Source organism: Ochotona princeps, chromosome 14 (genome assembly GCF_030435755.1).
Source record: "Ochotona princeps isolate mOchPri1 chromosome 14, mOchPri1.hap1, whole genome shotgun sequence".
Classification (NCBI taxonomy): Eukaryota; Metazoa; Chordata; class Mammalia; order Lagomorpha; family Ochotonidae; genus Ochotona; species Ochotona princeps.
In genome coordinates this window covers 48814977-48829972 of record NC_080845.1, presented here as the reverse complement: position 1 = coordinate 48829972, position 14996 = coordinate 48814977, and the positions used below count along the sequence as shown (strand labels likewise).

Here is a 14996-nt window from a genome sequence, read left to right as displayed (position 1 = left end):
TTACAGCAGGGCCTAGGAGGCCTAGAAAAGGGTGGTAACTTGTTCAGCACTACGGAGTGGCTAATCCAGCATTAGTCTGAAGAGTATGCCCTGTCCTTAATTCTCACACAAAAGGCAAAGCAGCTTTAACAAGAATGCACAGTCAAAGGAAAGGAGGGGCATGATTTCATGCCTCGGGAATCCATGTTGCATTCAGGCAAAACAAAAACATTTTTTCACCAAGCAGGATCAGTTTTTATATTTCAATGATGTTGAATATATTTAATCACCCCAGGAGATAAGCCTGGAGAAACCTAAAGCTATACTAATACCTCTCCTAATTAAGTTGATCACAAAAGGACAAAACTTACTCCAGCTGTACCCAAACTCATCCTCCTTGTCTGCATCTTCTGAGGTTTTAGTTTCAGGCTGTACAAGATCACTGCCTCCTTTTGCTATCGTTGGAGGAGTGGGTGGAGGCACATGGCACAATGGAGCCTTGTCTGGCCCTGCCTCTGACTGACTGGGTGCCTGTGGAAACAAGAAGAATGCAGTGAGTTTGTCCAAATCAGGCAAGCAATTTCAAGGAAGAGAAATGAGACTACAATGCCTAACACAAAAGCTGGCTTAAAACCCTTTCCAAAGAAAGGATAGCTGATTTACGGGAATGTGTGAAATGTTAGAAAGGATTCAGGTAAAATGGAACCAGGGTAAACAGCGTAACATCAGAACACAATCCACTTAATTGCTATTTGCTTCTTTCAATCGATGAATAATTTGAAAGATGAAGATAGAAATTTTACAACTTGATTGATTAGAAAAAAATTCTATTTAAACATATTAATATGCAAAGGTTTGAGCATGATTTTGGAATTCTAGAATGGTCTGTCAAAAAACAGAAAAAAAGAAAATGAACAAAGAAGTTCCTCTTCAAAGCTTGTTGATGAGGCAACATGTGAAGAATTCTCTATTGCTACCTGAATGCTCTGTCCAAATGACTATCAACCAATTCATGAAAGGAGTAGGCGCATGCAGGCTCATTTAACACCAGAACCCATTTGCTAGCACAAAGCACACACACTCAGATTCAAGGGGTGTGGTTTCACAGGGCAGAATAGCTTGTCACTTGTCAAGGCAGCTTGACCACCAGAAAAATACAACACCTCACAAAGCCAACATGTAAGCCACTTGCTATCACTTAGGACTCTATGTTCCATGAAAAAAACAAGGATCATGAAATTCCTATATTATAGAATCATCATCAAACAGAATGGCAAGAAACTGAAAGAAACTTAAGTCACTGAGAACATTTTATTGATTTGGATGATGAATCAATCTTTTCAACTTGAGGCCATGAGAGGACAAATATTTTGTTCAAAGCCTCTGGTACTAGACATCTTTCTCTTTAATTATTTATCCCATTTGCTTTCCTTTATACCTCCTAGCATCTTCCAATTTCCACTCTAAGTCCCTACATTCGGTAAGGATACCCAGTTAAAGTCCCAAGCCTGGGACAAGGCATGATGCCATGAACCCATATTTTTTCCTAACTTTATTTCACTTGCTAAATACATTTCTGATTAACTATTGTTCCATAAATCTTTTAAATCTAAAAAACCTATTTATAAGATCCTCACTAAATGATTGGCATGCAAATATTAAAAATTGTGCAAATATTAAAGAATGCCAAAAATGAGAATATCCCAAATATACCTAACATTTAAACCTGCTTTGACACTAAATGTGAGCTTCCCTTGAATGATTCAGAAAGCATTCAATTTTACTACAACCCAGAAGGCTGGAAACCAGGCATTTAAGGGCAATATATACAGACTAATATAGTATACTGTATTAAAGTAGTTGATATATCATTGTCCCAATTATATAAAATTTAGATTGCAAATCAAACTTCTGTTATCTTCCAAAATATCATGTCATATATATTTCAATTAATAATGTACAAATAAAACAAAAACATACAAAACACATTTGACCCAATCAAATTTCATTAATTGTGTTAGAGAGAGAGAAGATATATATATACTTAAAAAATTTTCAGGCTAAAATTCTACAGAGACCTCAAAATTTTCAGGTTAAAATTTATGTCTCTATAACAATAGAAACTGACATTAAGAAGTATCAATTAAGCTCCTCTGTTAAAAAAAAAGAACAAAATCCAATTTAAGCTTTCTCAGATTTTAACAAATGTACAGGTTCCTATTCTATAAGTGTTGCTGTGTAATTTTCTAAGCTTTTTTGTTTTTAACAAACAAAACGTATGGATCAGAACAGCTACTCAGGATCTTAGACACAACTTTTTATAGTGTGAATAAAATTTAGTGGTGCCAAAACCGGAGCAATTAGGCCTTTCGTTTCAGTAACCACTGCTACGCTCATTCTCCCAAGACCATGTAACTGGCTTACTATTGGCAGTGCCAAACCTGTATTAAGCTTAACAAACATGGTGTAGCTTTCGCTGATGAAAATGCAAAATGAATTTGAAGTCACTCCATGCCAATCATCTATTTAACAAGTACAACATATGCATACAGCACTCTATAACACACTCACTTATGGAAATTTCACACTAAGACAAACCTTAAATGGAGTGGGAGCAAAAGGGTTAGTTGGGGAACAACGGAAGAAAACTCTACTTGAATTCTGTAATTCCTACAGTAACAGAAAATACATTTTTCAGACACAGCACCATTAATTATCCTTATCACAACACAAAATCCAATGAATATTCATAAAATGTTTCCTGAAGGATATTTCTGACAGCTTTTGTCCTTTCCATGACCAAATTAGGGTGTAAACCTTTCTACTTTTTTTTTGCTTTCAACTCTGTGTAAGTTCATACAAATTTTTGTTTAAATTTGGCTTTATCAAGTTCATTAGAATATGAGACTATCTAAATATAGTTTTATGAGCATTAAAACAGTTATGCTTCCTGATGCAGGCACTTGCACGGACACATTTTATGAATATTCAGGAGATGCCTACACATAGACATGCACAATTATTGCAAGAGAGACTAACTCATAGAAAAGCTTTTGTGATCACCTTTTGGAAGTTTTGAAAAGGATTTAGACAAACACAAGGTTTTAGAGAATCTACACAAAGTTCGTTTATTAGGTAATCAACACAAATTTAAATATATTTTAAAAAGCATTTCATAGCAAAATGCAGGAAAAACATTACAAGTATGATTCTTCCTTACTCTTCAAAAGAGCTATTTAATTTTAGATATAAAAGCAAACATCCTCTGGCAACAAAATATGCTGAAGAAAAGGAGCTGCATGCCCACTCCACACAGTTGTTTTTCCTGCCCAAAGGAACTGAACAGTGGAGGAGGAGAAAGGCACGGAGATAACAGAGAACAAAATCTATGCAAAAGGTATTGGCAAGACAATGGGCATTATCCAACCTTGTCAGCGTTGAACTGCAGAGAGTCAGCAAATGGGTTAGTGCTGCTGAAGTTGTACTTAGGGTAAAGGCTGTGCGGCAAAGAATGCAAAGGGGCTTTCTAAAAGCAAACATAAGAGGCGCTGAGTGCAAAGGAAATGTACTTCAAACAACTTCAGTTTAGAACAACATGCTTACTGATGTAAAGAACTGTGTGAAACCAGATGCTGTTGGTCCAGAAATTTATGGCAATGTCTCCTTAACAGTCTGGGGTGAAGGTGTCCTCCAAAACCTGCATCTTCCCCCCCAAGTCTATGAAATCAGTTCCCATACCACGCACGAGGACACCTGGCCAAATGGAACCCAAATTTCTCTTACTGTCACTGACAGTGTCACAGACAGACACATATTTTTGTCCATTCTACATATTAATGTAGGCTTCATGCAAATACGGCAACACGTTTCAAAACTAAAACCACAAATGCTTTTGTTTACAGTTGAAATCTAATTGTGATTTAAAGAAAGAATTCTATGCAACCCGGAATGCAAATTCAGCATTTATCAGCCAGTTCATCCTTATCCCTCATTATGTTTCATTTTGTTTCCCAGTAAGGACATTTTTCTGTGTCAGAGCAATTGTATTGTTGATTAAAAAAATGAAATCAATGATTTGTGAGGAACCACTGTGTAACTGTGATAGAACACGATGGAATTACAAGACTCTTTCGCGAACCTTTTGACGGTCACTCGTATTTCTGCTCACTTTTTGTAAAAGTATGAACACAGAGCTTCATATTAAGGAAAAAAATTCCTAAAACATTTCTGTTACTCTTGGAACCTCTATGAGGCTTTAGAACTCCTACCTTACTGTGTTTCTCAGGGGTTTTGTGACTTACTTGTAAGATGCCCCGAGCCAGGACTTTAAGAGTTGAATATACAAATTAAAGGCAGGACAACTGCCAGATAGAATTTCGCATTTTCATAGCTTTAAGAAAAAAGAAAATTAATTTCCTTAGCACAATAAATTCTTCCCCTTCTTTTCACACCCGCTATCTTTTTATTTTATTGACTATATCTTTCAGGGGGAAATTGCAGACATTTAAAATTCATTTTGGCTCCAATCATATGTTTGTGTTACATCTCTCTATAAAAAAGTCCCATTGGCAGGCGCAAGTGTAGGGAGAGAGGGGCCGTCATGTGACACCACCGCGTTTGGAGAACACTCCGCAGAGGCTCTGCCTTCAGTACGCCTGCATCAAAGCTTATGCCGCGCCACCCTTTCAATCTGCTCTTCTTGCAATGTTTTTCTACATAGGCAAGGCAGGGAAAAGAAATGGGCAGGATGACATTTCTGCTCATCTCAACTTTCTCCCTGCCTTTCAGTTTAAAATGTCAACTCCTGCTTTACAAAGGAGAAGATCACAAATGCCAAGGGATGGGACCATTCACTAAGGTTGAAGAAATGACTGGGCAGAGATGAAAAATATATCCCAGGCAAAAGAAGTCACGGCTGTGGAGAATGGAGAGTTTTTCTAAGCTTTGTACATGTTATATTTAGGGTCCAGTGTCCTTTATAATTTCATAGCCCCATAGAAAACAAAACTGAATGGCAAGAAATAGAATGCTGAAGGAGTGCTCCAGTTTTGTTTGATAGTATTCTGTTTTAATTTCCAGATTTTATAGGATTAGAATTTGGCCGTGGTAACAGAGTGTGAAAGTACAGCATAAGCATAGCAAATGAAATGGTAGGCCACTCTATTATTAGGGAAAGTTTAATAGAAACAGACTGCATTTCCTAATAAAAAAATTCAATGAAGAAATAACTCTTTATAGCTCCAAGGGCAGATGAAAACAGATGTAACAGTAACTGACAAGTTGTATAGAGAAAACAAAAGCATCCTCTGACCTGGAATAATGGGACCCGCCTTTGGAGAGGGCAGGGTAATCAGACTGAAATCTGTACAGCATCATCTGTCTTGGGAAATTATCAGCACTAGTCTTAAAAAAAAAAAAAAAAACTGATTGGGGCTGGCACAGTGGCCTAGCAGCTAAAGTCCTCGCCTTGCACGAGTCAGGATCCCATATGTATGCTGATTCCAATCCCGGCATCCCCACTTCCCTTCCAACTCCCTGCCTGTGGCCTGGGAAAGCAGTTGAAGACAGCCCAAAGCCTGGGGACTCTGCACCCCCGTGGGAGATCCTGGCTTCTGGCTTCAGATCGGAGCAGCTCCGGCCGTTGTGGTCACTTGGGGAGTGAGTCATTGAATGGAAGATCTTCTTCTCTGTCTCTCCTCTTATCTGTATATCTGACTTTCCAATAAAAATAAAAAATAAATCTTAAAAAAACAAAGATGATTCTTGGATGGTCTAAGAGGCTGACTACCTTTTCATTTTCTATGAGGTTTATACTATAAGTTGAAATAAATTACCTACTACTAACAGACTCCGAATTATGTATGATTCTTTTTTCTCTAAATTACTAGAGCCACGATTATTTTCAAGGGGAAAAATATCATGGAAACAAAGTATATCTCATTGTGAATGAGAAAGTAAGTCTAACTTGATTAAACATTTCATTATAAGTAAGATGCAACCTGGAATAACATGCCGACAGTAAGAAAGGAGTGTTTTTCAAGGGAGTGAAAAAATCTCTCCAGCTCCCTAGAAAATGTGACCAGCACAGAATGAAATATCCGTACCTTAATTATTAAGTAATATTGAGAATCATTATTCAACAGTTTCTGGAAATGTCCAAGTGATGTAAGAAGAAATAAAAAAATAAAACAACAAAAGGAATAAAATGCACTCCCCCCCACACACAAATAGCTTTGACTTAGCTTAAAGAGCCATTTGCCATTATCATACTGCATCTATGTTTGGCACAAGTGGAAATAAATTTAAAATGATATGTAGTCATTTAAACAAACTTAAGGATATTTGTAAAGAATGCAGCACCATGATGCAGCTCTACCATTTGGCAAATATTCTATCTGAATAGATAACTATTACCTAACAATATATAACTAAGTGATTAAAAGCTGAAGATGTGGAGATAACAGGCATCATTGTTAAATTCATGTCTTGTGGTGAACCCAGACCACAAGTACACCTGGCTTGACAATGACAGAAAGAACTCATAATATCAATCCTGTATTCCCTGGCAAAGAATACTGATACTATTTCCATCTTGTCTAAGAGTTGCATGGTTCTTTTATTTCTTGTTTGAGAATTAATATCTTGAATACTCTACTTGGCAAGATCAATAAAATGTAATATTGGATTAACATCATTTACGCACATTGATATGCTTTCTTTTAAAAATATCCAACCTGAATACTAGCACCAGGTAACTTGAGAGATTCAGTATACTGGTAGAGATTGCTCAGTCTGTAGGTGGAGTTGCGAAGAGCTTTAGGATACCTAGAAAACCCCTGAAATGGTATGCAATCTTGTGAGCAAATGAGTTGGTTTGATGAGTTGGTGATGCAGTTATATTTGATAACTGATGCAAGTGAGATTTTTTTTCTTTTTGCCAAAGAAGTGTAAAATGTAATACAAATAGGTGCTTTAAGTTCTGGGCATGATTTTTCAATTTCAGCATCCTTAGGGTACATCCTACTGTGGCACTGACATTCCATATTCCAATACAGCTTTCTCCTCCCGGCCGGGAAAGCAGCAAAGGCTGGCCTGAGAACGTAGGCACCTGCATCCACATGGGAGACCCAGATCTAATCACTGAGCCTTTGGGGAATGGACAATTGGAGAGAACTTTCTTTCTGTCTCTTCTTTCTCTATAATTCTGTCTTGCAACAACAAATAATTTATAAAAATGCTTATAATTGCTAACATATTTTAAAGCTATTTTATCCATTATGACAGACAGTAAAACGGGAGAGTGGGTTTTGTCCACCACAACTATAAAATGATGAAGGATTATACAGTAACAAGGGCTGGAAAACAGCAGCTAGGAAATCATTTGTAAAAAGATAAAATACACCCAATGGCAATTTAATGTTCACTGGGCTACACACTTACACTAAAGGTCATGGACTGCATCAAGGTGGAGATTCTATCAACAGACTAAATTTAAATTACTGTCATGTCTCTGAGTTTTAAAGTACTCCACTCAAGCTCCTGGATTACTAACCTGAATGACCACATCATATAATTTTTAACAACATGTGTATTTTCTGACTGTGACAAATACAAGTGATCAATCATCTAGATAGTTCTGGCCACCAATGAATCCTGTTTCTGTGTTCTCTACATATTTCAACTCTTTATTAAGCATGTTAAAAGGAATTTCCAGAATAATTCAATTTAAAAAAAGCAAAACAAACTCCTAACAAGTTTGAGACTTGAAAGCTGATTATCTTGGTTCATACAGACAACTTGGTCCTTTACGCATTAGATTCCAAGTTGAGCACTGTTTGGAAATGCCGACCTTGCCCTTTGTGTTCGCTTACCCTTTGTTTGTTTATAATGCTCTGTACCATAAAGACTACAGGGTTGCCTGCTTTCCGAATGGCTTCCACAGCTTGTTCATGGCTTGCATCTCTGAGGTCCATTCCATCCACCTGCAATGGAAGGCCTCAGCTTAACATTTCAAGAAGCTATAGAACAACACAACGATTTGTGGATCTGGAGATTTGAGGATGCTTGATTAGGCCCTTGAAAAAATCATTTCATTATAAAAAATAACTGGTATACTGTAAGGCTGCAGAATTTCTCATTTGTCCAGAAGATTTGTGGTCCCTTATTTTTGGACATTGATATCTGTCTCCAATAATGAAATGTAGGATGAATCAATTGGAATAAAGCCTGGGTAGGCCTTCCTTACATGGCTTACTTCTTCTTTAATTGGAGAAGTCAACATTAAAGAAATACAAAGGAATTATCTAGCAGTATTGTCTTTATCATGAAGGTCACTGTCCTCATTTTTTTCTATTGAGTGATTTAAGAGCATAGGTGGGGTGATGCTGTCTATATTACACTCTGTATGGAGAACCTTGGAAGCTTAAATTTAAAAATTAAATTCTGATATACAGAGAAGTAAGAATATAATAAAGTTAGTTTTGCAAAAAGAATATTTGTAATAGACATGAAAAGAGCTGGAAGCAAAGAAATTGTGCTTATTTGTTAGTAATTCTTACATAAATAGTTGAAAATTGAAAGTTATTCTAGAACTTTGTATTGACCATCACTTGTCATTATATGACACATGTATATATTATATATTATATGAACTATGAACAAGAAGGAAAATAGTCTAATAGGCCAAATGCTAACCCTGTAAAAAATAACATTATATTATTATTTTATAATTTGCAATACACACAATTTAGTAAAACTCTCAAAATACACATAAAACTGAAAAAGAAAACTAATTTTTAGATTTTTTTGCATATAGCATTTTCAATTCTAAAAGAATTTTACATATATATGCATATCATATACTTAGAGATTTCCCTTGTATTGATTCTCAGATGACATATTTTTTCAGCACATACTAAAAACGACATTAAATGCTTAGAAGAAAATTTAGTATACATGTCTACTATATGTCTATTACATAATCCATCTGTGGAATTATTTATCAGGATCCTAAATATCTTTGTCCAAGTCCAAAGAATTCTGTATTCAGAAAAGAATACTGTGCAGATCTCTGCTAATGAAATCAGCACACATTTCTCCATTTTTCAGAAACACTTAGCAGATGTGTTTTAGAATACCACGGATGACACATGTCTAAGGGTTTCTTTACTGGTTAAATTCTTGCTTATTGGAGAGTCTACAAATTACTATTTAGCCTAATGGAGTATTTTTCAACACACCCTAAAAAATATTTTCTTTTTGGTTTGGGAAGCATATGTAAACTTTTTCAACACTCATCCTTTTTAGAAATAATTATAAATTTTTAATTTCCATTTGGATAGTTGTGTGCACAAATAAACTTATTGTGATCATCTAAAATTGAGAATTTGGGGATGCTAAAATGAAAGTGTTCTTTAAAATTCTTTGATTCTGGGCACAAGATAGCCTAGTGGCTAAATCCTTGCTTGCGTGCCCAGGATTCCATATGAGCACTGGTTCATGCCACAACTGGTTTATTTCCCCTTCAGCTTTCTTGTGGTCCAGGAAGGCAGTGGATGATGGCCAAGGCCTTAGGATCCCGCATCCATGTGGGAAACCCAGAGGAGGCTCCTGGTTTCAGATCGGCTCAGCTCACTTGGGGAGTGAACCAGGAGATGGAGGATCTTTTTCTCTGTATCTCCTTTCTATATCTGCACTTCCAATAAAAATAAATAAATCCTTAAAGAAAAAATATAATATTCTTCCTTTTTCTGCTCTAAGATAATAAATCAATGAATAAACAAAATCCTGGTTGATAGGTTATAGCTTTCCTCTAAACAATGAAGATATTTGAATGTATTAAGTTACATGGGTTTAGAAAATGATCATTATAATAATAATACTCTCGTTATCTGAAGTTATTTTTGGGTTGATGTGGTGGTACATCATGATAATCTTCCATGCTATGCTGCCTGCATCCGATATGAGTCCTGGTTCATGTCCTGGCTGCTCTACTTCCAATCTTACTTTCTGCTTATGGCCTGGGAAAGCAGAGGAAGATGGCCCAAGTATGAGGGCCCGTGAACCGATGTGGGAGACCTGGAAGAAGCTCCTGGCTCCCAGGTTCAAATCAGCTCTGCTCTAGACTTTGCAGCCATTTGGGGAGTTAACCAGTATAGGAAGACTTTTTTTCTCTCTCCTCTCTGTGTAAAATCTGCCTTTCAAATAAAAAGAAAACTATTTGGAAGAAATATCTTTTCATACTCCCTGCAAATTCTGAAATCTTAGAAAACCTGGGTCAGGTGTCACTTTTTATACCTTTTAAAATAAAACTATACTTATCCTTATCACATAATGCATCACACTAAGCTAAAGAACATTATTTCTGGTCACGTTGGTCCCATTTGGCAGGCAGGCATGAAACCCTGTTTAGTTCAGGTTGAACAGTCTCTTATGGTACCTGGAATGTAGCAGCAGACCTTTCGGAATGTCTATTGAGTAACTGAGAGAAGAGTTCACTGACAAAGTCAAATTTCGCCTGAATTATGGAATTGCACACAATTTGAATATTTCTCTGCACAAAAAGACCATGTAGAGCTTTTGATCTTGAATGGGCACTGTGCTAAGAAGAGGGAGGAATACCCAGCTTGGATGAGGAAAAACATTTATATGTAAAATTATCAAGGTCTTATCATTAAATATTTGATCAGAAAAGACTCATTTGGAAAAAATACTATCCTACAAATTTTATCTACAGTGAAATGATAATGATGAAATACTTCCCAAAATAAAATCTCACTGGAGAAGTTGATGATATGTACATTTTGTATGCATGTAATTTTAGCTATTTTAATTATTCCCCAGAAATTTGCTTTCTTTCAAACATAATTAATTAGTATCCAATTTTTTTTAGGATAGTTGGCTGTATTTTCTACATGAAGATATACAATCTGTTAGCATAAGAGAAAATTAGGGATGCAATGAAACAAATACTTTAACCACAAACATATTTTGCTATGCCATTGGACTGAGTAATAATCACGAAGACAAATCCTTTGGTAAACGAGAGGGACCAGGTCAATTTTGGCATAGAGAGCTCACTGGAGGGTACCTCTACAATTCTATCTCCAGGCCTCAAGGTTCCATTTTTGCCAGCTGGACTATCTTCAAGAACGTGTTTGATGAAAATGCCCCTCATTACTTCTCCGTTGCTGAGACGACTCCCCATCCCTCGTCCACCAACAATGCTGATGCCCAAGGATTTGCTTGGTTCTCTCCAAAGTTCAACCCTGTATAGATAAATACAACTTTCATAAGAAATCATGGAGGGAAGGCTACATACTCTCAGTCAATGATTTCCTGTTTATGACACTTAACAGCACAGGGAATAAGACAAATTGCACTTCATCAAAATGAACAACTTCTGTTCCTCAATGGACACTATTAATGAAAAAAAAAAGGTTAATCCACACAAGGGAAAATATCACATTTCTCACAAAGAATTAAAATTCCAGAAATATACAAAAATCCTGAAACTCAACAACAAAGAAATAAGGGGATAGTAAAAAATGGGAGAATAACTTGAAAAGAGATTTCTGTAAAAAAGATATATGAATGATTCATTAGCACATGAAAAGGTGCTTAACATTACTAAACATTAGGAAAATGGAAACAGAAGTAACACAGGGAAGGCAAATACCAATTAGTATATAATAAAAAAATCAAAAGAAAACTAGTGTTGACATGAATACAGAAAAATTGTAAACCTTCTACACTGTGATGAGAATGTAAAATAGAGCAGCTGAAATGGAAAACAATACATCAGTTCCTCAAAAAGGTAAAAATATGATTTTAGAAATCAGTAATTCCACTTCTGGGTAGATTCCCAAGAAAAATCAAAGTAGGGTCAACAAAAGATGTTTGTACACAGGTTTTTACAGAAGCAGGGTTTACAATAGAAAAGAAATTAATCACAAAAGAAAATTAATCAAATGTCCATCAACAAATGAATGGATAAACAAAAAGATACATATGGCATACTACAGTCATTCCATGGTATCTACCAGTGGTTGGATAAGAACACACCAAATCTGTGATTTCGACGTTTTTTTTAAACATAAAAACGTATGTAGCATTTACATAAAACCTGTACATCCTGCATAAACTTTAAACTATTTCTAATTCCTTATAATAACTAAATTATGTAGGCAATAATTACAACCTTGAAGACATTGTTTTAAGCAAAATAAACAGTTGCTATAACCTCCACTTTTACAAAGCAGCCAGAGTAGTCAAAAGTCATGGTTTTAGAAAGTGGAATGCTGGTTACTGTTGATTTGGAGGAGGGAGCATTGTTCAGTTTTACAGGATTAGCTTTACAAAAAGCATGTGGTGACCATTTCACAGCAATGTGAATGTACCTAATGTAACTAAAATTGCCCACATGAATGGTAAAATATTAAATAAACATTAGGGGCAGTTGTTTGTTCTAGTGGTCAAATTTCAATTTGGGATTCCCATATTCCTTATTGAAATATCTGAGTTCTAGTCCCATTCCACCCCTGACTAGCCACCTTCTACTAAATATGCAGCTGGACAGAATGTGATAGCTGGAGAAGATGGGTCCCTGCCACCCACCTGCATACAACTAGGTTAATAATTCTTGGCTCTTAGCTTGGGACTCCAGGCATTTAGAGAGTGAACCAGTGGATGGCAGGGCTTGTTCTCATTCTCTTTCTCTATCTTTCTTTTCCTCTCTAACTCTGTTTCTCAAGTAAATATGAATATTTTTCAAACATTTAAATACAATGGAATAGAACTGACATAATATTAGAATTTACTGGTAGTAAAAATAGTTTTAAACACTCTCCGAATTATGTGTTCATGGGGTCTAACAGATAATAATGCATTATTTGTTACAAGTAAATACTGGATTCACACTCTGGTTAGGGCACAGACCAATGTAAAAGCATCTTTTTGTCTGAACTATATTATGGACGTTGAGTAATAAAGAAATCCAGTTATCACTGAACAGATGGTAGCTTCTAAGCTTAGCAGTCAGATCAAGATAAAGATCAGCCTGCAAACTATGCAGGAAGCATCCCTCTGTGAGATTCTTTCTTGCTGCAGTAGACCTGCTCAGTAATAGCCAAGGCCCTAAGAACAGTGGCTAACAAAATCCTACTTGATTTGGTTCCACTAATATCCCTTAACCAATATCCCACAGATCTGTACTAACCCCTCTTTGTTCCTGTTATTTCATCACTTCCTCACTGCTACTTAAGTGCATCTGGCATGCTCTTGACCTCAGCACTTGCTACTGCCTCGGCTTGAATGCACTGAAGGTACTTCAAAAACTGCAATTAAAACATCACTTTCTCTCACTCAGGAATTCCAGGAAAAAGAATCAACATCCTTCCCTGTTTCTTAAAGCTGCTTTTAAGAAAAACCAACAGAGTGAAAAAGTTAGTAACCTAAGTGCACTGTATGTACATACTGACCAATCCAAAATGCCAAATTAGAGCTTCTCCCCTTTGCTCTTAAAATGTATCTAATCAGAGACCATGAAGCAAAATGTCTCACAGAGTTCTCTGTGGTTGGTATAAGTTACAATGTGGTTCTTACTGTTTCTTGAGTGATACAACATCGCCCCAATAGCAGTGAAGAGTCATTTAAGGCTATGTGCCCAGTACCATTCTCCCAGTGTTTACAAAAGTGTTTGTTTAGTTCTCATACAATTTGGACAACGGGGCTGATCTTCTCAGTCCTATTTGACAAAGAAGGAAGGTGACAGAGAAAGCAAAGCACCCTTCAGTTAACAGTGCCACATGCTAGCTTAGACAGCAGAGTTACTTATCTATACTCCTTACAAGTGAACTGGGAGCAGAGTCCTTACCTCCTGGGCGGATTCCAGTTACTGTATGCTGCATTCTGAAGCTCACTTTCTTCTCCTTCTCCTTCTTCTCGCTCCGGAAGTTCTGGAATGTCTCTGATCAGAGAGTTACACAATGAGTAACCTGGAATTCTAGTAAAACCAAGTAAGACTGTCTTTTATGTACACACATCTGTATTGTTTTATATTTTTAAAACACCTGAACAATCAAGTTTGTAGCTTTTTTCATGTGGAAATGAATATCAAATATGTTTCAAACTTTACTTTAAAAGCAGTCTATCATCACTTAGTCTGGAGAGATGGCGAAGCATTAAGCAGACTGTGTAGTCTATTTTTGTTTCCTGGGGAAATAAGGGAAAATAAAGAAAAAGGGATGGAACGAAGGAACAAATAGCAAACTTTGAAGAACTACTCAGATAATATTTCATAAAGCTTATCATATGCATAAAAAGCATACACAGCTCTGCTCCATGCCCTGAAATGAATTTTCAAGTATGTGAAAATGCATACTGTTTCCTAAGCACAGACCAATGCGTTTCCTTCAGAAAGAGGAGCAATGACACGGATCAGCTAAAGCCCTGCAGCAGGGGTCCACACCCAGAACGGCCCTTATTGGAAACAGTTCACAGTGAACTGTATTCAAGTTCACTTTGTCAATTCTGCAGCAATTCAGATTTCACAAAATGCCAAGAAGGTAAGAAAATGTGTCCCGTCTGTTGACTGCCCACTATTTGTATGATAATGTTAGCAAATATTATTTATTCCAAGATATACTTTGCATTGATAAATGGCATTGCAATGGCAACAGAGAAAGTTGAGTGGCTTATGGCACACCCTAATGTTTTTGTCCAAATGTTTCTTTTTAAAAGATAAAGCTATAAAAATTTTGATACAGTAATTTTTTTCAGGTGATTTATATAAAAACTGAAAAATACAAAGAAATTATATGTTCAAAGTATAGCAAAATAATAGAAGTCATTCAAGTTATATCATCTTTAGGATTTAAAATCAGATATGGATTACCCCAATCTAACAACCCATCTATGATAGAATGTGGTTCATATTTCTGGAAAGCAAATTCCCAGGCTCTCATTGGATGGCTTTCCGTTTGACATGTGTGATAGATTTATCTTTAAACTGCTGGAAT

General features: G+C 36.2%; 1 protein-coding gene across 5 annotated transcripts in view; it reads right to left on the bottom strand.

Moving 5' to 3' along the window:
* The window catches only part of MPDZ (multiple PDZ domain crumbs cell polarity complex component), a 153911-nt gene that overhangs the window by 29293 nt on the left and 109622 nt on the right, over positions 1–14996 (bottom strand). For 3 of the 5 annotated variants that reach the window (XM_058672353.1, XM_058672356.1, XM_058672354.1), the window contains 4 exons: positions 13853–13945; positions 11069–11246; positions 7851–7961; positions 351–510 (listed from right to left, as the gene is read on the bottom strand). In XM_058672353.1, the coding sequence (XP_058528336.1) occupies positions 351–510; positions 7851–7961; positions 11069–11246; positions 13853–13945 (542 nt within the window). Of the gene's footprint in view, positions 1–350; positions 511–3406; positions 3506–7850; positions 7962–11068; positions 11247–13852; positions 13946–14996 lie in introns of all 5 variants that reach the window. The other 2 variants (XM_058672357.1, XM_058672355.1) reach the window with 2 other exon arrangements.